General features: G+C 42.2%; 1 protein-coding gene across 1 annotated transcript in view; it reads right to left on the bottom strand.

The window, feature by feature from the left end:
- The window catches only part of wnk4a (WNK lysine deficient protein kinase 4a), a 74,660-nt gene extending 51,459 nt beyond the window's left edge, over positions 1-23,201 (bottom strand). The window contains exons 1-2 of the mRNA XM_055890115.1: positions 22,394-23,201; positions 21,419-22,089 (exon numbers count right to left, since the gene is read on the bottom strand). Of these exons, the coding sequence (XP_055746090.1) occupies positions 21,419-22,066 (648 nt within the window). The 5' untranslated portion in view covers positions 22,067-22,089; positions 22,394-23,201. The remainder of the gene's footprint in view (positions 1-21,418; positions 22,090-22,393) is intronic.
- Between the last annotated feature and the right edge of the window lie 476 nt (positions 23,202-23,677).

The raw sequence follows: 23,677 nt of genomic DNA, 5'->3' as shown, positions 1-23,677 counted from the left end.
ATTAGCTGGTATATGGGCCTAGCTTGAGGCTATCTCAAGGATAACTGGTGCTTGCTTCGGGACAGAGGCGTTAGCTAACAGTAGCCACTCGTTTGCAGCTAGCTAGCTGCGATGATCCAGTGTAACGATCCAGAACGGCAGGAATCCAGTGATTAGTAGAGAGAAGCAGCCCGATATGCTCTGGGTTGATATCGCACTGAGCAGACAGGCAGGTGTTGTCCGAGCTAGCTAAGGCTGGCTGGCTGGTGACCGAGAAAAAGGTGGAGACCGCTAGCAGCGGCTAACAAAGACTAGTAGCTAGTTAGCTGGCTAGCTCCTGATGGAAGTTCCAGTTATAAGGAATAGAAATAGCAAATCCGTACCACATTGGGTGAGGGGGGTTGCAAGAAAGTCTATTTAGTTCGTAGATAGAAAGTGAGATTAAGATATTTACGAAGAAGACCGGCTATTTACACAGAATAATACAAGGGATGAGACAAGGACAAACGCACACGACCTACTGCTACGCCATCTTGGATGAGATCATCAAGGCAAAGGGTGGCTACTTTGAAGAATCTGAAATATAAAATATATTTTGAATTGTTTAACACTTTTTTAGTTACTGCTTGATTCCATATGTGTTCTTTAATAGTTGTGATATCTTCATTATTATTCTACAATGTAGAAAATAGTAAAAAATAAAATAAAATAAAAAAAACCTGGAATGAGTAGGTGTGTTCAAACTTTTGACTTGTACTGTAATTAATAAATGTTGAGGTTTTTGCAGAGGATGTTTTAGTTGCGCAATTTTACATCTCGCTAAGTAAAATTGCGCAACTAAAACATCCTCTGCAAAAACCTCAACATTTATTAATTACAGTGCAAGTCAAAAGTTTGAACACACCGACTCATTCCAGGGTTTTCTTTCTTTAATTTTTTACTATTGTTTTTACTATGTTTGGTGCAGTATATCTCAAGTCGCGCAACATTTTGTCTTATGTCAACAAAGTTGGAGATGCTGCTATTCACCACGTTTGTGGAAAAATTGACATTGTCAAATCAAAACCCAACCTTAATTTACACATTGTGACGCATGAAGGTTCCAAACTTTGTTTTAGACGAGACTGACTATGACCAAGATTATCCTATTTACACTTTGTAGTAAATTTTGACACTAGAATAACTGTTTCTGACTCATATCGATGCCACATAGGCCGATTTCAAATGCAGATGCTGGGTTGCTTTTCAAAGGCAGTTGCTCTGATGCTGGCTTACCCAGCATGAAAGTGAATAAAAACCAAACTGATGGTTAATTTAGCCCATGTTTGGGTATTCCCAACAACCCAACATGTTGGGTTATTCATGTAACTCACCTGGCTGAGTCAAAATTACCCAGCCTGTGTTCTGTCCAATATTTACCCACCGCTGGTTTACCAAATAACCCAAATTGGGTTGTTTTTAACCCAGCATTTCTTCGAGGAAAGTATGAGCAGGGGGGACTTTAGTAACCCTAAGGGGTGTCTTGCACTGTTCAAGTATTAGCTGTTGACTGAGAAAACACGGTTGAATGTTTGTTGTTCTGTTTGGCCATGCGGTGTGAGGTGTTGGTCCCAAACAGATTATAGCCATTAGTGTGTCCAACACTCATTATGCCATTAACCCATTCATCACTGTAGTCACAACATGTACTGCAAATTGACCGAGGGTTACCCGCAAGGTGGGGTTTTGCGGCACCCTTTCCCACTCGGCTGTGACTGAAGCACTGGGTTTGTTTTGGGAATGGTGACCTAGGCCCATCTAGCCCCCACACTCTTCCTGAGTAAACACACATGACCAAAACATTTGGTCTCAGAGCATTTTGTATTAATCTGTATGTAAAACCGAAACACTCCATTTGGTATGATATGTCATGTTTCGTATGGTATGTATTAATTTGTGGATGTCCATCCCCCATTTCGTATGGTATGTTACGAATTACAATTCATATTATATGTTACAAATTTACTAAACGTACAATATGTTACGAATTTGCAAATGTACAATATGTTACGAATATCAAAACGTATGGTACAGTATGTTACGAATTCCAGCAATGGTGGCAAGGTGGCTAATGTTAGCTAGCTGTCTAACGTTAGCTAGCTGTCTAACGTTACCTAGGCTAGGGGTTTGGGTTAAGGTTGGGTTAAGTTTAGGAGTTAGGTTGAAGGATTAAGGTTAGGGGAATGGTTATCTAACATACTAAGTAGTTGCAAAGGAGCTAAAAAGTAGTAAGTAGTTACCCTACTTTCTTTTTTGCCTTAAGTAACCATCTGTCTTATGTAACCATATCAAACGTAACATATCATTCTAATATGAGTGTCCCGATTTAGAATTACTATGTTACGTCTAGTCTATGAGACCAGGCTGGACCACATGTTTACCCCCCAAAACAGCACCTCCTCGCTGCAAAAAAAGCCCATGGTACACAAGCGCCCACTGTCAAAACCACGGAGCTGTGGCGTGATGGTTTTTCCAAGAGCCTAAACCAGTTTTACCACTTATGTGGGCCTACAGCACCATGGCAGACGATGGATGGTTTTGATATGGATGGCCAGAAACTGAAGACAGATCAAAAGAATGAACATCAGTCCCTTAAGTGGTAGGAGCAGGAGGGGGCAGCCAATCAAAAAACAGGATTAGGCCTATCTTTCAGAGATCGGGTAATAGGCACGGAAAAAAACATCCAGTACAGCTTAATTTGAAAAAGAGCGCAAAAGCAGAGCTAATCATCCATGGATATGTGCGTCACCAAACCATTTTTATTCAAATATTTTTATAGGCTGGAAAAGTTATGATATGGGTTCTGGCTCGTTGATTTGAATCCTAAAAAAAATATGAGTCCCACTAAAGTACACAGAGAGGGTTTCTTGTTATGGTGATGACTCAATAGGGGTGTGCCAATGCCAAGGCTACAGTCATGTCCTGAAAAGCAGTAAGAACAATAGCTAAATCATTACTACTGACAGATTAAGATATAGTCTTGGTCTGTTATGTTCCAATGAGTTTTCTATGAGCGGTCTTTCTGGTCTCCCATTCGTCAGAGCCAGGTTCTACCTCCAGATGAGAGGAAAGGCAACAACATTTAGGGGGTTAAACACTTAGCTAACACTCAAGTTCAAGTTTCAAGTTTTAATGTCACGTGCACATGTACAGTGAAATACCTTTCTTGCAAGCTCAAAACCCAACAGTGCAGTGATCAATATCAATGTAGCACTAAAAAATAACATAAGGTAGAACAAAAACACACTAGAAATAAAAATAAGAAATATGAAGAGCACAAGAAAGTAAGCATCTATATAACAGGGTCAGTTCTAATACCATATTTATAATGTGCAGGGATACTGGAGTAATAGAGGTAGATATGTATAGGGAATAGATGATAAACAGAGTAGCAGCAGCGTAAAATAAGATTGTATGTGAGTGTGTGTGAGTGTGCGTAGAGTCAGTATAAGTGTGGATGTTATATGTGTTTTTGCGGTTAGAGTGGCGGAGGTGATGTTCCCTACCCTCACTACCTGGGGTTGGCCCGTCAGGAAGTCCAGGATCCAGTTGCAGTGGGAGGTGTTCAGTCCCAGGGTCCTAAACTTGGTGACGAGCTTGGAGGGGACAACGGTGTTGAAAGTTGAGCTGTAGTCAATGAACAGTGTTCTCACATAGGTATTCCTCGTATCTACGTGGGTGAGGGCAGAGTGGAGTGCACTGCGTCGTCTATGGATCTGTTGGGGTGGTATGCAAATTGGAGTGGGTCTAGGGTGTCTGGGATGATGGAGTTGGTGTGTGCCATAACTAGCCTTTCAAACTACTTCATGACTACAGATGTGAGTGCTACAGGGAACAGAAATGATGGTAGTCATCTTAAAACATGTGGGGAGTAGAACACTTAGCTAACACTCAACACAGCCATCAAGATGTTCTCTCCATTCGCTCATTCTCATCAACTGAAGCGGAACAATGACAGAAATTATAAAGGAAACGTTTAGAAATTATTTTTGAAAAAATATTATTGTCAATGGAATAGTCCTGTTTACTGGTATACTAGAAGGGATTAGGATAGGGAATAGGGTTTACTGTAAATTATCTGAGTAGGGGCATCGACAACAGGAATATTGATTACTTGATAGCTGAGAAACTTCAATGATGAGCTTGCAGATGCAGTATGTCCATATCCTAACACTTACTGAAATACTAGCAACTATCTGATATTGTGTTCTATTTTCAGTACCAATTGCAAATGCTGCTAGAAGAGGGGTGTCAAACTCATTTTGCCCACGGGCCGCAATTCGTCTTCACCGAGGTCCAGAGGGCTGCATTGAAAATTAGTTTCATTTCCTTGCAGTAAAAATGTGCAAAAATAGTCCTCAATCCATTGTTTCTGGAATTGTCAATGCTTTAATTTCGGTGATTATGAGCAAGCTGGACACAGAAAATAAACAGTATGAATGTAGGTTCATTATAATTTCTACACAGTTTCGATTTGGCTTTAGTTCTTTTAAATAATCCTCAATTTGTCCCCCCCCCCCAAAAAAGAATAAAAAATATATATATACACTACCGTTAAAAAGTTTTAGAACACCTACTCATTCAAGGGTCTCCTTTATTTTTACTATTTTCTACATTGTAAAATAATAGTGAAGACATCAAATTTATGAGATAACACATATGGAATTACATAGTAACCAAAATAGTGTTAAACAAATCTAAATATATGTTTTATTTGAGATTCTTCAAATAGCCACCCTTTGCATTGATGACAGCTTTGTACACTCTTGGCATTCTCTCAATTCTCTTCATGAGGAATGCTTTTCCAACAGTCTTGAAGGAGTTCCCACATATGCTGAGCACCTATATGCTGAGCACCTTTTCCTTCACTCTGCGGTACGACTCATCCAAAACCATCTCAATTGGGTTGAGGTCGGGTGATTGTGGAGGCCAGGTCATCTGATGTAGCACTCCATAACTCTCCTTATTGGTCAAATAACCCTTACACAGCCTGGAGGTGTGTTTTGGGTCATTGTCCTGTTGAAAAACAAATTATAGTCCCACTAAGCGTGAAACCAGATGGAATGGCGTATCGCTGCAGAATGCTGTGGTAGCCATGCTGGTTAAGCGTGCCTTGAAATAAATCACAGACAGTGTCACCAGCAAAGCACCTCCACACCATCACACCTCCTCCTCCATACTTCACGGTGGGAACCACACATGCAGAGATCATCCATTCACCTACTCTGCGTCTCAAAAAGACACAGCGGCTGGAACCAAAAATTGCAAATTTGGACTCCACCAGACTAATATACATTGCTCGTGTTTCTTGGCCCAAGCAAGTCTCTTCTTATTATTGTTGATGTACTTTAGTAGTGGTTTCTTTACAGCAATTCAACCATGAAGGCCTGATTCACACAATCTCCTTTGAACAGTTGATGTTGAGATGTGCCTGAACTCTGTGAAGCATTTATTTGGGCTGCAATCTGAGGTGCAGTTAACTCTAATGAACTTATCCTCTGCAGCAGAGGCAACTCTGGGTCTTCCTTTCCTGTGGCGGTCCTCATTAGAGCCAGTTTCATCCTAGTGCTTGATCAATTTTGCGGCTTGAGGAAACTTTCAGAGTTCTTTCAGAAATGTTCCAGATTGATTGACCTTGATGTCTTAAAGTAATGATGGACTGTTGTTTCTCTTTGCTTATTTGAGCTGTTCTTGCCATAATATGGACCAAGTAAGGCTATCTTATGTATACCACCCCTACGTTGTCACAACACAACTGATTGCCTCAAACGCATTAAGGAAAGAAATTCCACAAATTAACTTTTAACAAGGCACACCTGTTAATTGAAATGCATTCCAGGTGACTACCTCATGAAGCTGGTTGAGAGAATGCCAAGAGTGTGCAAAACTGTCATCAAAGCAAAGGGTGGCTACTTTGAAGAATCTCAAATATAAAATATATTTTGATTTGTTAACACTTTTTTGGTTACTATATGAGTCCATATGTGTTATTTCATAGTTTTGATGTCTTCACTATTATTCTACAATGTAGAAAATAGTACAAAATTAAGAAAAACCCTTGAATGAGTAGGTGTGTCCAAACTTTTGACTGGTGCTGTATATATACTGTATCTATATATATATTTATTTTTACTCAAACCACCCACTGGTCAGATTGGACCCCCTCTCACGAGTCCACGGGCCTTATGTTTGACACCCCTGGCCTAAAATACCTCTCAAAACAAATTAAGCACATCTGAATAACCACAAGTTTTTTTTTGCCCATCTGGAAAACATAAATTGATCAGCCCCTCCTTTTCTACGAAGTGCACACACACACACACATGTACACGCACGCACACACGTCTTGTGCACCGTTTTCTCTGAACCATGTAAAGCTAACACAAACAAACAGAGCTCCTGACTCACGTCAACATGATGTGTTGACATCTACACTGCACCATTGTGGGGCCCCTCTGCTTTCCCCAGTGAGTCAATGAACCATGAGGTAGGTGCAGATAAGATGGATCCAGTTATATTGTGGGCTCTGAGAGGATAGACAGTGTTGATGTTGTCAGCAGCTAAACTAATAGGAGACACTCCGATACCATGCCTCTGTTTTGACACTGAACTGAACATTTGACACTGAACATTAACCACTCCGTCAGAGATAATGGACACACACACACGCACACACACACACACGCACATGCAGGTGCATGCACACACATGCAGGTGCATGCACACACACACATGCACACACACCACACACACACGCACACGCACACACACACACACACACACACACACACACACACACACACACACAACATGCACACACTAATGCACACACAGATGCACACACACATTCGCAGGCCAGTGGCTGGATTACAATAGCATGATATAGAACAGTAGTAGTTATATGAAAACGAATGATTTGAATTTTGTTCTTTTAACCATGATGCAACTCATCATGATTTTTTGAGCATTTCTTATACCAATAGACTATTCGAAGAGGGAAGCAAGCTCTTTTTTACTGAATGTTAATTACAGCAGCCCAATTGAACTCACGGGTGGTTTGAAAGAAGAGCGAACACGTGACGGCATTACATGCTGACCAGACCGGACAAGACGCGTGCACAAGCATCTCAAAATAAATTTAGAAATCCATGTTATTCAATTATTGCAACCACACTGCTCGCGCACGCCAACGAGCGTCTGCGTTGTCAAGGGCTAAAATAGACGTCATTCCTATTTCTGACGCAGATCGTGCTGCAATTCCTGCCTCTCCCATCTCCTCATTGGTTTATAGAAGCAGGTACCCACGTGTCATCTCCTCATTGGTTATACCCACGTGGGTGATTGAAAGACGAACTGTTATGCCGGTTGTCGTGGTAATACTATGAAAGTGTAGATGCCAATCACCATATAAGTTCAAATATGAAAAAGCCTGGAAGGAGGAAAGATGACTAGAAACGATTCGGTTGGCCGTTTTATGTGTGGATTACTTGTCAGAGTAGAGGACCTTGTCCATTTCAGGTAAAATAACAACTCAATGTTTATATCCCAGGACAAATTAGCTAGCAACAGCAAGCTAGCTAAATATGACAAATTAGCTAGCAAGTGCAAGCTAACTAGGAACCCAAACCGGCTGCGCGCGTGCGCCATTGTGCGCTATCGTGCATACATTTATTTTGTTCCCCTACACCAAACGCGATCACGACACGCAGGTTAAAATATCAAAACAAACTCTGAACCAATGACATTAATTTGGGGACAGGTCGCAAAGCATTAAACATGTATGGCAATTTAGCTAGTTAGCTTGCACTTGCTAGCTAATTTGTCCTATTTAGCTAGCTTGCTGTTGCTAACTAATTTGTCCTGGGATATAAACATTGAGTTGTTATTCTACTCCGACAATTAATCCACACATAAAACGGCAAACCGAATCGTTGGCAACACTAGAGAGAGAAAGAGGAGGTAGGCAAATAACATTTGGGGAGATATTATGAAAGGTATATATGCATCAGCCTACTAATTATATAAATATGCCCTATTATATTATAAAATTAAAATTAAATTCGCTAGCCTATACTTGTAACTTTGTATGTTCTCTTCTGCTTTATCATTGTTTGAACGATGTGTGTAATTCCAATCCATAAAATACAGTATAATACAAGTTTCATGTATTTACGCAAGAGAGCATATAGCTAGCTACATCTATGGACTTTTATGTTTTTCTGTTGTGCGTAATGTGCAGGAGCCTATATCATATAGCCTGTATTGGATAACTGCACAATAATTTTGGCTTTTTGGGGCTTGGGCTCATAAAATGTATTTAATATATGGCTCATCAGGTTCAGGTAGCATCTGGTTTGAATTTTCATGGTGATCAAAGCTCTAATCAAATACAGACATATTTATATGCTTTATAATGCTTTTGAATGACATTTCTGGTTTTGGCGGGAAATACCTGGTTACCTGGGAGAAAAGTGATTTATTCTCAGGATGGAACATTTGTAAAGTACGGGAAGATATTCAACCCTAGCATGCACCAAAAAGCAGAGCTTAAATGTTAACACCAGAGCTTCTATATTTTACACCTTCCAGAGCCCACTTTCACTGCTCTGTTACTGGTTCCAGCATTACCGGAGCCTAGGTGATGTGATTCTTCCCTCTCACTCTCCTGCTTTTCTTCTGCTTCACTGTTACAAAAGACACACATATAGTACGCCTGAGCACATAGGCTACATGACGATAACTCTCTTGCGTCTGATAGTAAATGCTTTCCATATGCTTGGCAATGTTGATCCGATTAGGGGAAGAATAATAAAGATGAATGATTTCACCCTTTCTTTTTCTTCACCATTTTTTGCATTACACACATGGCTTGCTTATAGGAGCCGTGGTAACTTGTCACGGCCGTCGTAGGGAGGAGACCAAGGCGAGGCGTGATAAGCGTACATTCTTCTTTATTTAAAGAATGAACACTGAACAAAACAAACAAAATAACAAAACGAACCGTGAAGCTAATATGGATAGTGCAGACAGGCAACTAAACATAGAATAAGAACCCACAAAACCAAAAGGGAAAATGGCAACCTAAATATGATCCCCAATCAGAGACAACGATAAACAGCTGCCTCTGATTGGGAACCAATTCAGGCCACCATAGACATACATATGCCTAGACTTACCAACACCCCTAGACATACAAAAAAGACGATACAAAACAAGCATACCCACCCTCGTCACACCCTGACCTAACCAAAATAATAAAGAAAACATAGATAACTAAGGTCAGGGCGTGACATAACTGTAGAGTACTGCCTCCAGTTCAGCACGTGTCAGTCAGCTCGATACACCCAAGCTATAGACTTGAAATAGTTTCTTTGTATTTTTATTGATTAAGGATCCCCATTAGCTGCTGCCAAGGCACAGTTACTGTATATACAGTTTAAAATATTACATGACATTACAGTTCATAACACTTACAATACATTTAGTGTGTTCCCTCAGACCGCTACTCCACTATCACATATTTACATTGCAGTCTGTGTAGAGTGGGTATCTTATCATGTGTATGTGTGTCTGTGCCTGTGTGTCTCTTCACAGTCCCAGCTGTTCCATAAGGTGTATTTTTATCCGTTTTTTCAAATCTGATTCTACTGCTTGCATCAGTTATCTGATGTGGAATAGAGCTCCATGTAGCCATGGCTCTATGTAGTACTGTGCACCTCCCATAGTCTGTTCTGGACTAGATGATTGTGAAGAGACCTTTGGTGGCATGTCTTGTGGTCTATGCATGGGTGTCCAAGCTGTAGAAAGTTTATCAGTAGAAAGATAACAGCATGGTACCACCCCTCTCTGGGGCTGTGTGTGACAAACAGCTGGAGGAGTACAAAACAGAATTCCAAGAAATAGTGCACTATTACCACTGTGTATGGAAGGAAACATGAATTGCAGTCATATACTAACAAATCTACACAGTTGCCTTAAAAGTTGCTAACTACATTTTATGAAGAGGTACTTTTTCAGACAAAGGGCTCTTTATCGGCCACACCTTTAAATGCGCACAATGCCTTATTTCCTTGGTATGTGTTTGTTATTCAACACCGTCCTCCTGCATCTGCATTAATAGGCTCAACGCGAGTCAAGATTTCAAACCTAATTTGTTTTGAGTACTGTGTGCTGTATTTTGTCGAACACACCCAAGTCAAGTCCTGTATTCTGAACAAGTCTCTTTACACATGGCAAGGGAAGACAAGACAGTTAGATTCAGGCATTTGTTGTTTGTCCCCAAGCATCATTAATGAGTCTGTGATGAAGGATTCCTGAATAAGGTTTTAAAGGTGGAACAGAAGAGTTTCAGTGCTGCCGCTCTTATTAATGTGTTATGAAGGGCAGAGGAACTGGACAGTGGGAGCGTATTCTTAAACAATAGCAGGTCTTACAGTCTGTTGTGCAATCCTTTTACTGGGTCCCTATTAGTGCACCAGACTTGAATGGTTCCGTGATGTTAACTGAGTTTCGTGGATGGAGCCTAGACTCATAGCTTCTAAGGCTCCATAATAAACCAAAACCAGAAACATCATAGGCCTACTAATTGTAGGAATAAAGGTGCTCTGATTAAAATCCATCATTGCAAGCATAGCTTCGCCGCAGCTCTTTATTGAAATCAAAGGAACTGAAAACACAATTTTGTAGCGCTTTGTAGAGTTCAGGACCCCATCAACATTAGGAAGCAGCTGGAACCATGGCGACCAACAAAACTATGGAATAGGAGGTGAATGCAATGAAAAAATTGTGGCCTGCTTAGTTAACACAGACTCTTTCGCCCATGCAAAATGTGAGCCAACCTCTTCCTCTAGCAGTGAAAGGGACCATGTTAGGTGTCATGTCTTTTTCATTGGCCCAGCTGGCTGGCACATGGTTTCTTGAATCCCTGGTTGACACAGTAGTACAGTTTATTCTGGTTTACCTGTGGGTGAGGGTTGCTAGGTGATAGCTCCCATGTGGTGCTTCTCCCCAAAGCCATATTATCCTACACAGTTCCATTATATAAAAGAGTTAATACCTACTTTACAGAAGTAACACAAACAGGTCATCATAATTTCATTCCCACATATCAAATTTACTGTTTATGCTACAAAACTAATTTGATAGAGGTTTTAGACTGGATAACTACTACCATATCGCCTGTATGGTCTACTAGATCATTCACCTACTTCAGAACTATATCATTATTTATCTCAGTGTAATTTTCACCCTTCATTATAACAACCATTTAATATTATCTTCACATTGTACAAATGGAATGTGTGCTGTAATTCTAATAGTTCTAATCTTATTGATGACATAAGCCAAATATATGAACCAGGACAAGAAAGGTATGAAACCATGGCATGGGAGAGGAGGAGGTGTGCATTTAGAACTGTGTTATTAATAGGGCTTTAGACTACTTCAACTGATCGTTTCTTACTTCAATAGAGCTTTCCTGCTTTCTGTCAGCCATTGCCACTAACTGTCATCTGACTGTTTTTTGGGGGTTTGTCAATGCCCCTGCTGAGTAGCCATTGGAGAAGGAAGATGGTGGGAGATACTGATAAAAACTAAAGCAGTAATAAGGGGCGGAGCAATTAAGGTAGCTTCCCCCCGAGGTTAGTCTAACGTAGTGGTAACCACACCAACAACGGCCACCTTTAAAGCTCATTGGAGGTAATTAGAACAGATATAGCTCTTGGTTCACTCCAGACCTGACTGCCCTTGACCAGCACAAAAACATCCTGTGGTGGACTGCAATAGCATCGAATAGTCCCCGCGATATGCAACTGTTCAGGGAAGTCAGGAACCAATACAGTCAGTCAGTCAGGAAAGCAAAGGCTAGCTTTTTCAAACAGAAATTTGCATCCTGTAGCTCTAACTCCAAAAAGTTTTGGGACACTATAAAGTCCATGGAGAACAAGAGCACCTCCTACCAGCTGCCCACTGCACTGAGGCTAGGCGACACGGTCACCACCGATAAATCCATGATAATCGAAAATTTCAATAGCATTTCTCTACGGCTGGCCATACTTTCCTCCTGGCTACTCCAACCCCGACCAACAGCTCCGCACCCCTCGCAGCTACTTGCCCGAGCCTCCTCCGCTTCTCCTTCACCCAAATCCAGATCGCAGATGTTCTGAAAGAGCTGCAAAACCTGGACCCGTACAAATCAGCTGGGCTAGACAATCTGGACCCTCTCTTTCTAAAATGATCCGCCGCCATTGTTGCAACCCCTATTACCAGTCTGTTCAAACTCTCTTTCATTTCGTTAGAGATCCCTAAAGATTGGAAAGCTGCCGCGGTCATCCCCCTCTACAAAGGGGGTGACACTCTAGACCCAAACTGTTACAGACCTATATCCATCCTGCCCTGCCTTTCTAAAGTCTTTGAAAGCAAAGTTAATAAACAGATCACTGACCATTTCGAATCCCACCGTACCTTCCCCGCTGTGCAATCCGGTTTCCGAGCTGGTCACGGGTGCACCTCAGCCACGCTCAAGGTACTAAACAATATCATAACCGCCATCGATAAAAGACAATACTGTGCAGCCGTCTTCAGCGACCTGGTCAAGGCTTTCGACACTGTCAATCACCATATTCTTATTGGCAGACTCAATAGCCTTGGTTTCTCAAATGACTGCCTTGCCTGGTTCACCAACTACTTCGTAGATAGAGTTCAGTGTGTAAAATCGGAGGGCCTGTTGTACGGACCTCTGGCACTCTCCATAGGGTTCAATTCTCGGGCCGACTGTTTACTCTGTGTATATTAACGATGTCGCTCTTGCTGGGGTGATTCCCTGATCTACTTCTACGCAGACGACACCATTCTGTATACTTCTGGCCCTTCTTTGGACACTGTGTTAACTAACCTCCAAACGAGCTTCAAACGAGCTTCAATGCCATACAACACTCCTTCCGTGGCCTCCAACTGCTCTTAAACGCTAGCAAAACCAAATGCATGCATTTCAACCGTTCGCTGCCCGCACCCGCCCGCCCGACTAGCATCACTACTCTGGACGGTTCTGACCTAGAATACGTGGACAACTACAAACACCTAGGTGTCTGGCTAGACTGTAAACTCTCCTTCCAGACTCATATCAAACATCTCCAATCCAAAATCAAATCTAGAATCGGCTTTCTATTTCGCAACAAAGCCTCCTTCACTCACGCCGCCAAACTTACTCTAGTAAAACTGACTAGCCTACCGATCCTCGACTTCGGCGATGTCATTTACAAAATAGCTTCCAATACTCTACTCAGGAAATTGGATGCAGTCTATCACAGTGCCGTCCGTTTTGTTACCAAATCACCTTATACCACCCACCACTGCCACCTGTATGCTCTAGTCGGCTGGCCCTCGCTACATATTCGTCGCCAGACCCACTGGCTCCAGGTCATCTACAAGAGTATGCTAGGTAAAGCTTCGCCTTATCTCAGCTCACTGGTCACGATAACAACACCCACCCGTAGCACGCGCTCCAGCAGGTATATTTCACTGGTCATCCCCAAAGCCAACACCTCCTTTGGCCGCCTTTCCTTCCAGTTCTCTGCTGCCAGTGACTGGAACGAATTGCAAAAATCGCTGAAGCTGGAGACTTACATTTCCCTCACTAACTTTAAACATCAGATATCTGAGCAGCTAACCGATCACTGCAGCTGTACATAGTCCATCTGTAAATAGCCCACCCAATCTACCTACCTCATTCCCATATTGTTTTTATTTACTTTGCTGTTCTTTTGCACACCAATATCACTACTTACACACCACCATCTGCTCATCTTCATCTGCTCATCTATCACTCCAGTGTTAATCTGCTAAATTGTAATTACTTTGCTACTACGGCCTATTTATTGCCATACCTCCTCATGCCATTTGCACACACTGTATTTCTTTTCTTTCTATTGTGTTATTGACTGTACGCTTGTTTATTCCATGTAACTCTGTGTTGTTGTTTCTGTCGCACTGCTTTGCTTGATCTTGGCCAGGTCGCAGTTGTAAATGAGAACTTGTTCTCAACTAGCTCACCTGGTTAAATAAAGGTGAAATTAAAAAAATTATTAAAAAAGGGGCCTTAACCGCTCTAAAGCCTCCCTCCTGTATAAAGAGAGAGAGGAGAAACCAAACCGAACCACTGAACATGGCAGCTAGCCAGAGGAAGGCAGGTAATATACTGGCCTCTAAACAAAAATAAACTAAATTCTATTCTGAGTAGGTGAAGAGAGGGGAATAAGAATCAGGTTAAAAAAACCTTGTCTACAGTACATCCAAAATGGTACCCTTATCCCTTTATGGTGCACTACATAGGGAATAGGGTGCCATTTTGGATGCACACCTTGGCTCCTGGACCTTTGCCTCCTGGGGGAGATCAGACTGGCTATTGTTAACTATGCCTTGGGCTCTGTAGCTCTGTAGCCACCACTCTCCTCCTCAGTGGCAGATCTATTTTTATGGGATGTGTTTCATACATAAACAACACCTGGCCGATAGGCATGCATTTCTATACAAACAAAGTTTTTAAAAACTTGATTTACCACAATACTTGGGAGTGGTAGCAAAATGACTCAGTAGCCCCTCTCTGTCTCTCGATTTAAAACAAAGGAACATTCAGCTGAGATAAAGGGGGGCCACAACTTTTCTCTATAAGAAGTCTTCCCTGACCCACTTCCGCTCAACATAAGGCAGTACGCTAAGAGTTCATAAAGAACTTAAGAATAGATCTTTAAATCCTTGACTCATCTTGGCACCACACTGGAAGCTTTAGCTAGCTGCTTCCAAAGCGGAGCATATCTCTGTCATTGGCTCTGACTGCTGCTACTCAAGCTGTTGGGAAGCTGCATGCGTGTTGTATTAAACTGACAGACAGCCGCTTCTGCAAGTCATCATAATAGGGTTTTAAAACAGACTAGGAGGGAGGGGATGGTGGGAACTGGGAAGGGAAATCGCTGCTGGAGGAACTGCTCACAAAGCTACCCTTTCAAGAAGTGTGTGTGTGGAGGGGTTCAGACAGATACCATAAAAGGACCCTCAATACAAATGATTCTTACATAACAGTGAGTGAATAATCTAATAGCAGTCAGTCAGTCAGTCAGTCAGTAGGGGTCTCTTGTGGGATTGAGGATGTGTGGTTGAGAGAGGGAAGAATTCGTCATCTGACAGACAGACAGACAGACAGACAGACAGGCAGGCAGGCAGACAGACAGACAGACAGACAGACAGACAGACAGACAGACAGGCAGGCAGGCAGGCAGACTGGCAGACTGGCAGACAGACTGGCTCAGTTGGAGCAGCAGACCGTTGACAGGTTGATATGCAAGAACGGCCCTGACCCACAGGAGCCAGCTCAAAGTCACAGAGATTATGGATTACAACCAATTTTTCAGAATGCTCTGGACTGAAGCTTTCATCACAGTGTGACCCATGAGTTGTTGGGGGATTGTGTACTGAGATTGTATGCCTATGAAGTATGAATTAGACCTATTCTTAAGTGAAGAGAGAACGTATAAGCCTAGGACTCTGAGGTGTCTATGTCCCACCTGGTCCACTGTCACCAAGACAGGAGCAGCTGGTGTCAGCAATGATCAAGCTATTTACAATTACAGTTTACAATTGGCTCATTCATCCCCCTCCTCTCCCCTGTAACTATTCCCCAGGTCGTTGCTGCAAATGAGAACGTGTTCTCAGTCAACTTACCTGGTAAAATAACGGTAAAATAAAATAAATAAAAATAAATTTATCCCTAACCATTTAAGCAATTCACCATGAGAAAAAAGGTCTGATGACATCATGATCACTTTTGTTTCATGCACAGCAAATTCTCCAGTGTTAAATCAACAGTGAGAGTTTTAAATTAACAATGAAAGTGTGGACCCATATAGACACTGGAAAGTGATAAATTAACACACTGCTTGGTGTAAAGCTTTATTTCCTAGAGTGCCTTGCCTTTTGAGTGAATTGTAGAGTTACCACCCATGACCGTATTTCTTAGTGACAGACACATGATTGTTGCATATACAGTAGCTGCCATGGCGCCCTGGTAGCAGCCTAAGCATAGAGCGCCAGTAAATCTGTACATATACTGACTGTACAAAGCATTAGGAACACCTTCCTAATATTGAGTTGCACCCACTTTTGCTTTCAGAACAACCTCAATTCTTTGGGGCATGGACTCTACAAGGTGTCGAAAGCATTCCACAGGGATGCTGGCCCATGTTGACTCCAATGCTTCCCACAGTTGTGTCAAGTTGGCTGGATGTCCTTTGGGTGGTGGACCTCTCTTTATAGACACGGAAACTGTTGAGTGTGAAAAAGCCGGGTTGCAGTTCTTGACACACTCAAACTGGTGTGCCTGGCACCTACTACCATACCCCGTTCAAAGGCACTTAAATATTTTGTCTTGCCCATTCACCCTCTGAATGGCACACATACACAATCCATGTCTAAATTGTCTCAAGGCTTAAAAATACTGATTGAACCAGTCTCTTCCCCTTCATCTACACTGACTGAAGTGGATTTAACAGGTGACATCAATAAGGGATAATAGCTTTCACCTGGTCAGTCTGTCATGGAAAGAGCAGAATGTTTTTGGCTTGCTAGCTAGCTAGCTGGCTAATGTTTTGTTTGAAAAATGCTTTTGGACACTTTTTTGTTTCACCTACCAATTCCTGATCTTTTGAGAACATAATTTGAGGAGTCGATTGAAGCGTGAGAGGAATGGAAAATAAAGGAATACAGCAGTGCTGAGGCAAAGTGACGACGACTGGCTTCTATTCTGAACTTTGTGTGGTGAGCTTTCTGGCGCCCAGAGCTGCTGAGGCGTCACCCAAGTTGGTGCTACACAGAGAGGAAGAGCAGAAGCCCAGTGGCTATAAGAGTCCGGCTGGTGCCCTGACTTTCCCTCTACAAGATCATCAGCAGACGCCATCACCATCATCTACTATCCTCTGACCAGCTCCCTACACTCAAGCCATAAACTGACCCTCACCATCTTCGGAGAAAGCAGCTTTCATGATATAATGATTGTTTTGTTTTTAAGTGCTTGAAGATTCTATGAAAAGTGCTGTAGAAATGTAATAAATTATTATTATTATTATTTTCAGTCCTACGTGCTTCACCAAGTGAGATCCTGAGCGAATATATTATCATTAAAATGTAATTATTTAACCCGATACAATACATATTTCATAAGGCCTTATTTTGAGGGCCTACAGCAAAGGGAAAATGTGAGAGTGCGTAGATCCGCGAAGGAATTATATATAAAACGAGAAATATATTCATGCTGTTTGTATGTGGCTGCTATGAAAGTGAACTGTGTTTGTGTGTGATCACGGGTGTATTCATTCCGCCTAAATAAATGGAAGCAAACAGAATGAAACAGGAATAAACATACCTGAATTTGTCCAATAGAAACTCGATGCAGGCAAGAGTGTGCATGGGGGTATTTAATGTGTCACTGTCTGTCACCTTGATTACTCCAATTTTTATCTCGACCTGTGCACCTGCGTTGTAGACTTTCATTCATAGGCTAGGATGTAGCAACCTCATGATGGGTATAGGGAACATTTGAGTATCATGTAATAGCCTTAACTTATCGATGTTGCATTGACCTGGGTGAATGAAATAAGAATGACAGTCATCCAATATGCTGTAATAGAAATAAGGCCAAACTCATCTTAAATGTCACTGACCGCCACTGCTCTAAACAATTAACTCTGAAAGTTAAACCAAAACCACGCCCATCATTATCATATTTCCCAGCATGCTCTATTGCAGGTTGATTTTTAAGAATTGTTTGTTTCAATATCTATCACAGGGGGCTTCTGAGGAGAGGATGGCTCATAATAATGCCGGAGCAAATGGAATGGCATCATGTATTTGATACCATTCACCTTATTAACACAATTACCTCCCCAATTAAGGTGCCACCAACCTCCTGTGATATCTATGTACATTGATTGATTAATGAATGTTTCTTAAATACAAATGACATACATTTTCTAAACTAACCCAATGTTACTTGCATTTATTGTATTTTTTGCATTTACTGAAATGGTTGTTCCAGTTTAGATGCTTTAGGTCGTCTCATATTTCAATCTTCCCAACCCTGGTAGTCATTCTGAATGAAGGTTGCAGGTGATAAAAAAATCTGAAGGTTGGATATCCCCACTCAGGCTGGATTTCATTAGGAATTAAATCAAACCAAATTACACGTCACTTTGCAAGCCAGCATAATGTGACAGGTTGCGTGAATAACCCAACATGTTGGGTTGTTGGGATTACCCAAGCATGGGTTAATTTAACCATCAATTGTTATTTTTATTCACTTTCATTCTGGGTTGACCATGCAGCTCGTTCTTTTTTAAAGTAATCCATAGATTATTTTCAGGAGGTGTGGCTTATAAGAGGTGTGGCTTTTAGATAGTTATTTTGGACACCCGTGAGAGTAAATGTCATTCCAGTTGATCGTGTTAAGTTTGTACACGCAATGTTACATTTTCCTTGAATATTATTGCACATTATATAGTCTAATACAGAGGGGTTACTATTCCATTGGGGATATCACATTGGGATTTGTATAGGCTTTTAAGGCACTCATACACTTCTGAAAGCTCCATTAAAGCTACAAAAGAGTCAGCGTTCAACCGTAACATGTGATAACAATTCAACAGAACAGGTGCTCCGGAATGACATTTACTCTCATGTGTGGCCAAACATTACTTACTGAAAGCCACGCCCCTACTAAGCCAAGCTTCAATTCTTCCTTGTTCTCCCCAATTTCGTGATACTACGATCTTGTCTTATCGCTGCAACTCCCCAACGGGCTCGGGAGAGGCGAAGGTTGAGTCATGCGTCCTCCAAAACATGACCCACCAAACCGCACTTCTTAACACCCGCTCGCTTAACCAATGTCTCAGAGGAAACACTGTTCAACTGATGACCGAAGTCAGCCTGCAGGTGCCCGACCCACCACAAGGAGTCACTAGAGCACAATGAGCCAAGTAAATACCCCCTAGTCAAACCCTCCCCTAACGACGCTGGGTCAATTGTGCGCCGCCCTATAGGAATCCCGGTCACAGACGGTTGTGACACAGCCAGGGATCAAACCCCAGGCTGTAGTGACACAGGGGCACTGGGATGCTGTGCCTTAAACCACTGCGCCACTCAGGAGGCCCAAGCTTCCAGTTTTCTGGTCACCTGGGTCATATCTTAATAACCCAGCATCAACAAACATCAACATGCTCTTTTTAAAAAACAACCCAACTAAGTGATCCAATCCCTGCAACCCAGCAGTTGGGTCATCCTAACCCTAACCCAGTATTTTTTTGAGCGTAAGCCCTGCCCTCAAAATAAGCCCTTATGAAATACATATTATATTGTGTTAAATTTTAATGATAACATATTCACTCTGCATCTCACTTGAAGTCCATAGGACTTAAAATACCTGTCTGTCCCAGACCTGCTGTTTTCAACTCTTAATGATCGGCTATGAAAAGCCAACTGAGATTTATTCCTGATTATTATTTGACCATGCTTGTCATTTATGAACATTTTGAAAATCTTGGCTCTCTCTAATTTTCTCCTTCTCTCTTTCTCTCGGAGGACCTGAGCCCTAGGACCATACGTCGGGACTACCGGCCGTGGTGACTCCTTGCTGCCCCCAGTCCGCCTGGCCTTGCTGCTATTCCAGTTTCAACTCTTCTGCCTGCGGTTATGGAACCCCTACCTGTCCCAGACCTGCTGTTTTCAACTCTTAATGATCGGCTATGAAAAGCCAACTGAGATTTATTCCTGATTATTATTTGACCATGCTTGTCATTTATGAACATTTTGAAAATCTTGGCTCTCTCTAATTTTCTCCTTCTCTCTTTCTTTCTCTCGGAGGACCTGGGCCCTAGGACCATGCATCGGGACTGCCGCCCGTGGTGACTCCTTGCTGTCCCCAGTCCGCCTGGCCTTGCTGCTATTCCAGTTTCAGCTGTTCTGCCTGCGGTTATGGAACCGCCACCTGTCCCAGACCTGTTGTTTTTCAACTCTTAATGATCAGCTATGAAAAGCCAACTGAAAATTATTCATGATTATTATTTGACCATGCTTGTCACTTATGAACATTTTTGAACATCTTGGCATAGTTCTGTTATAATCTCCACCCGGCACAGCCAGAAGAGGACTGGCCACCCCTCATAGCCTGGTTCCTCTCTAGGTTTCTTCCTAGGTTTTGGCCTTTCTAGGGAGTTTTTCCTAGCCACCGTGCTTCTACACCTGCATTCTAGCTGTTTGGGGTTTTAGGCTGGGTTTCTGTACAGCACTTCGAGATATTATCTGATGTACGAAGGGCTATATAAAATAAAATTGATTGATTGATTGAAAATGAATGTACGCAACCATAGCCGCGAGAAGGCCCAGTGCACTACTTTTGTGAAAAATGTGTGCACTGGCTATGTATGTATGCAACAAGCATGTCTCTGTCACTAACAAATTAATGAATGAAAGGCAAGGCATTCTGGGAAATATGCAAATAAATCTTTACACTAAGCAATGTGTTAATTCAATACTGTTCAGTGCCAAAGTAAATTTCCTGCAATTGTACACATTTTGCCATGGGGCAGAGTGAATCTTTTCCAATTTTATATCAAATTTTCTGCAAATCGAATCATTTTGCGATGGGGCATAGAAGAAAAAAAATGTACAGCTAATTTCCTGCAATTCTACACGTTTTGCCATGACTTATGCCATGTTAATGATATCTGAGTGAGAGTGACTAACAAAATCAATGGGGACTCCATGGAGGTCAGGGCTCCTGGGCACGTGCCCTGCGTTACCGGTCGGTAATCGGCTATGTTTACTACAAGTTTAGATAGCTGGCTAGACTAATTTATCAACCAAAAAATTGATAACTGACATGGCCAATTGAGTGACTGTCAGTGACTAACATAACAAGATAAACATTGCTGAGGAAAACCACATTTCGAACTTGCACCTTGTGTATTCTACTTTTCTAATTCTCAACATTAAGTTACAAAAAAAATAATTGGGGTGGGGGGGCTCCCTAGCTGCCTGGGGCCCTAAGTGACTGTTTATGTCCTACTGAGTGGCGCAGTGGTCTAAGGCACTGCTTCTCAGTGCTAGAGGTGTCACTACAGACCCTGGTTTGATTCCAGGCTGTATCACAACCAGCTGTGATTGGGAGTCCCATAGGGCAGGGCACAATTGGCCAAGCGTTGTTCGAGTTTGGCTGGGGTAGGCCATCATTGTAAATAAGAATTTGTTCTTAACTGACTTGCCTAGTAAAATGAAAAATATGCCTGGAGCTTGCCATGCTTTCAGTGTTGATTTAACACTGGGGAATTTGCTGTGTGACAATAAAGTGTCTGTCACTCACCTGCAACTCGCACCATGCCACTTCCACAGTAGTCTCTGTGTCCAGTCCTTTATAGACGGTCTTGAACGATCCCCTCCCAATCTCAATGTTGAATTTCAGGTATCTTCCATCAGGTGAGGTGGCCACAGCTTTGGTCTCAATGTCCTCCCTCTCCTCCTGTTCACATTTGCTTTCATACGGACTGCGTGACAACACTTTGTGTGCTTTATTTTGAACAAGCTCATTTTCTGAGTCCGAGCTGGCATCTTGTGTGTTGGGGCTCCGGAGCGAGCTCCAGTTGTTGTCCAGCGGGGTGACGGGGTCCGAGACTTGGGTACAGGAGGGCGTGCTGCCGGTAATGCTCGCGCCCGGGCTGGAGACGGATGGAGACGCCGGTGGAGTATCCGTTTTGTCGTCTTCTTCTACTCTGGCCTCCGTTAACGTTAAAATATTATCCGCTGACCAGGACAGAGCCTTTGATAGCGCCCCGCCATATAGTTGTGGGTCAATGTCCATGTTAATTTTGTGAAGCCCATAAGAGTTTCTCCTGGTCCCCAAATTGTATGTCAGTGGCATCGACGGGACTCGACCAGATAAGCAGTCATCGTTTAGGTCGACAGAGAGGCTTGGGAAGCCGCGTCCAGCTATTTCAACCTCCGCTTGTGACATTGTAGCGGTTCTTATTCCAATTTCTGAGGATAGAAAATATATATTTTTAAACCCGAAATAATCAAATTAAACCGGGCCGCTACTTTACTAAGACAGCATGCTATTTTACACGTCTTTCAGCAATTGGTGCTATTTTACATTGTAGCTTAGTTTAAACGTTCCAGACATTAGCCTACTTGTGGAAAATAATGGTAAAATGTACTTGTGGCACGTAGCCTATTAGAGTACACGAGCTGTAAAAAAGTACTTGTGGCACATAGTTTACAAGACAATTTTTAAATATTTAGGTTACTATCAAAAAAACTATTCTCAATTGAAATAGCCTACCTCAAAATGTGTTCAAATTCGGAAAATTCACATAATACTTCTCAGATAACCCGGGAAAACCGGACCGTCCATCGTCCTTGTACGTGTGAGTTGTCAACCGTGTCTCTAGTAAAGGCAAAACCGCTGTCTGTATCAAGAGGGTTGTTCGGATCGTGCGCTCACAGACCCGTGTGCGCTTTCAACGACGCCCACATAGACAGTCTTCTGTAGCCTACCTGGACAAGATCCTCTTCTTAAATAACTGACTTCATGAGATATAAATCCATTCGTGTGTATATAGCTTATTTTCTTTGGAATAGTTGGTAACACTATTTTCTTGTTCTGAATTAAGAGAAGTGGACAATAAGCACGTCAATTACAAGACTGGTATCAATTCAATTTCAATTCAATAGAGGGCTTTAAGCTGAACAAGACATTTGACAAGTAAACAGTTTGAATTGAATTCCTAACAGAAATCCCTAACAGACCCCAAAACTTAGCTCTTCTAGCTGCTACTTTTAATTAGCTCCCTACAGGAAACATGACTTGGATTATCTGGATTCGAGCTATGCCCTCACAGCCCCACAGTCCACCACATAGGCACAGACAGTGTGTTCTGGGCAAATTACAAGATGTGCTATTCTGTTAAGGTTGTTGTTGTTTTTGTTACAAACTGGATCAAACTGATAGCGCATATGACCAATTATGTATTCATAAACTTTGTTTGAACTCTATTTTCAAGAAGGAATGCATGAATGTGAGAGGGCACAACATGCTTCTGGCAACTCATTCTTCCCTCGTGCAGTTGTCCTTATTCAGTGAAAGAAAGTCAGAGTTATGGGATGTGTCCCAAACAGTAGTCTATTCCCTATAGTGCACTAATTTTGATCAGAGCACCACTATATAGAGAATACAGGGCCATTATGGATGCAGACAAAACATTGTGTGCCATGATGAGAGTGGGAGAGACAGAAAAGGGGGAAAGAGAATAAGGGAGAGCCTGTAGAGGGAGCTTGACTCTAGTCGGCTGAAACAAGACACTTGTTATCACTAAGGCCACAGTTAGCCACACCTGTCACACGGACATGCACTACAGGGAGTTATCAGCAAACACACACAACAAGACTCCCTCAGCTCAGCTGAACCAAGAACCAAGCCTATGGAGACATACCACGTTTTATTTTATTTAGCCTTTATTTAACTAGGCAAGTCCGTTAAGAACAAATTCTTATTTACAATGCCGGCCTACCCCGGCCAAACCCTAACCCGGACGACGCTGGGCAATTGTGTGCCGCCCTAAAAATG

The sequence above is a fragment of the Salvelinus fontinalis genome, chromosome 30 (assembly GCF_029448725.1).
Source record: "Salvelinus fontinalis isolate EN_2023a chromosome 30, ASM2944872v1, whole genome shotgun sequence".
Lineage (NCBI taxonomy): Eukaryota > Metazoa > Chordata > Actinopteri > Salmoniformes > Salmonidae > Salvelinus > Salvelinus fontinalis.
This window is presented reverse-complemented; position numbering and strand designations above follow the sequence as displayed.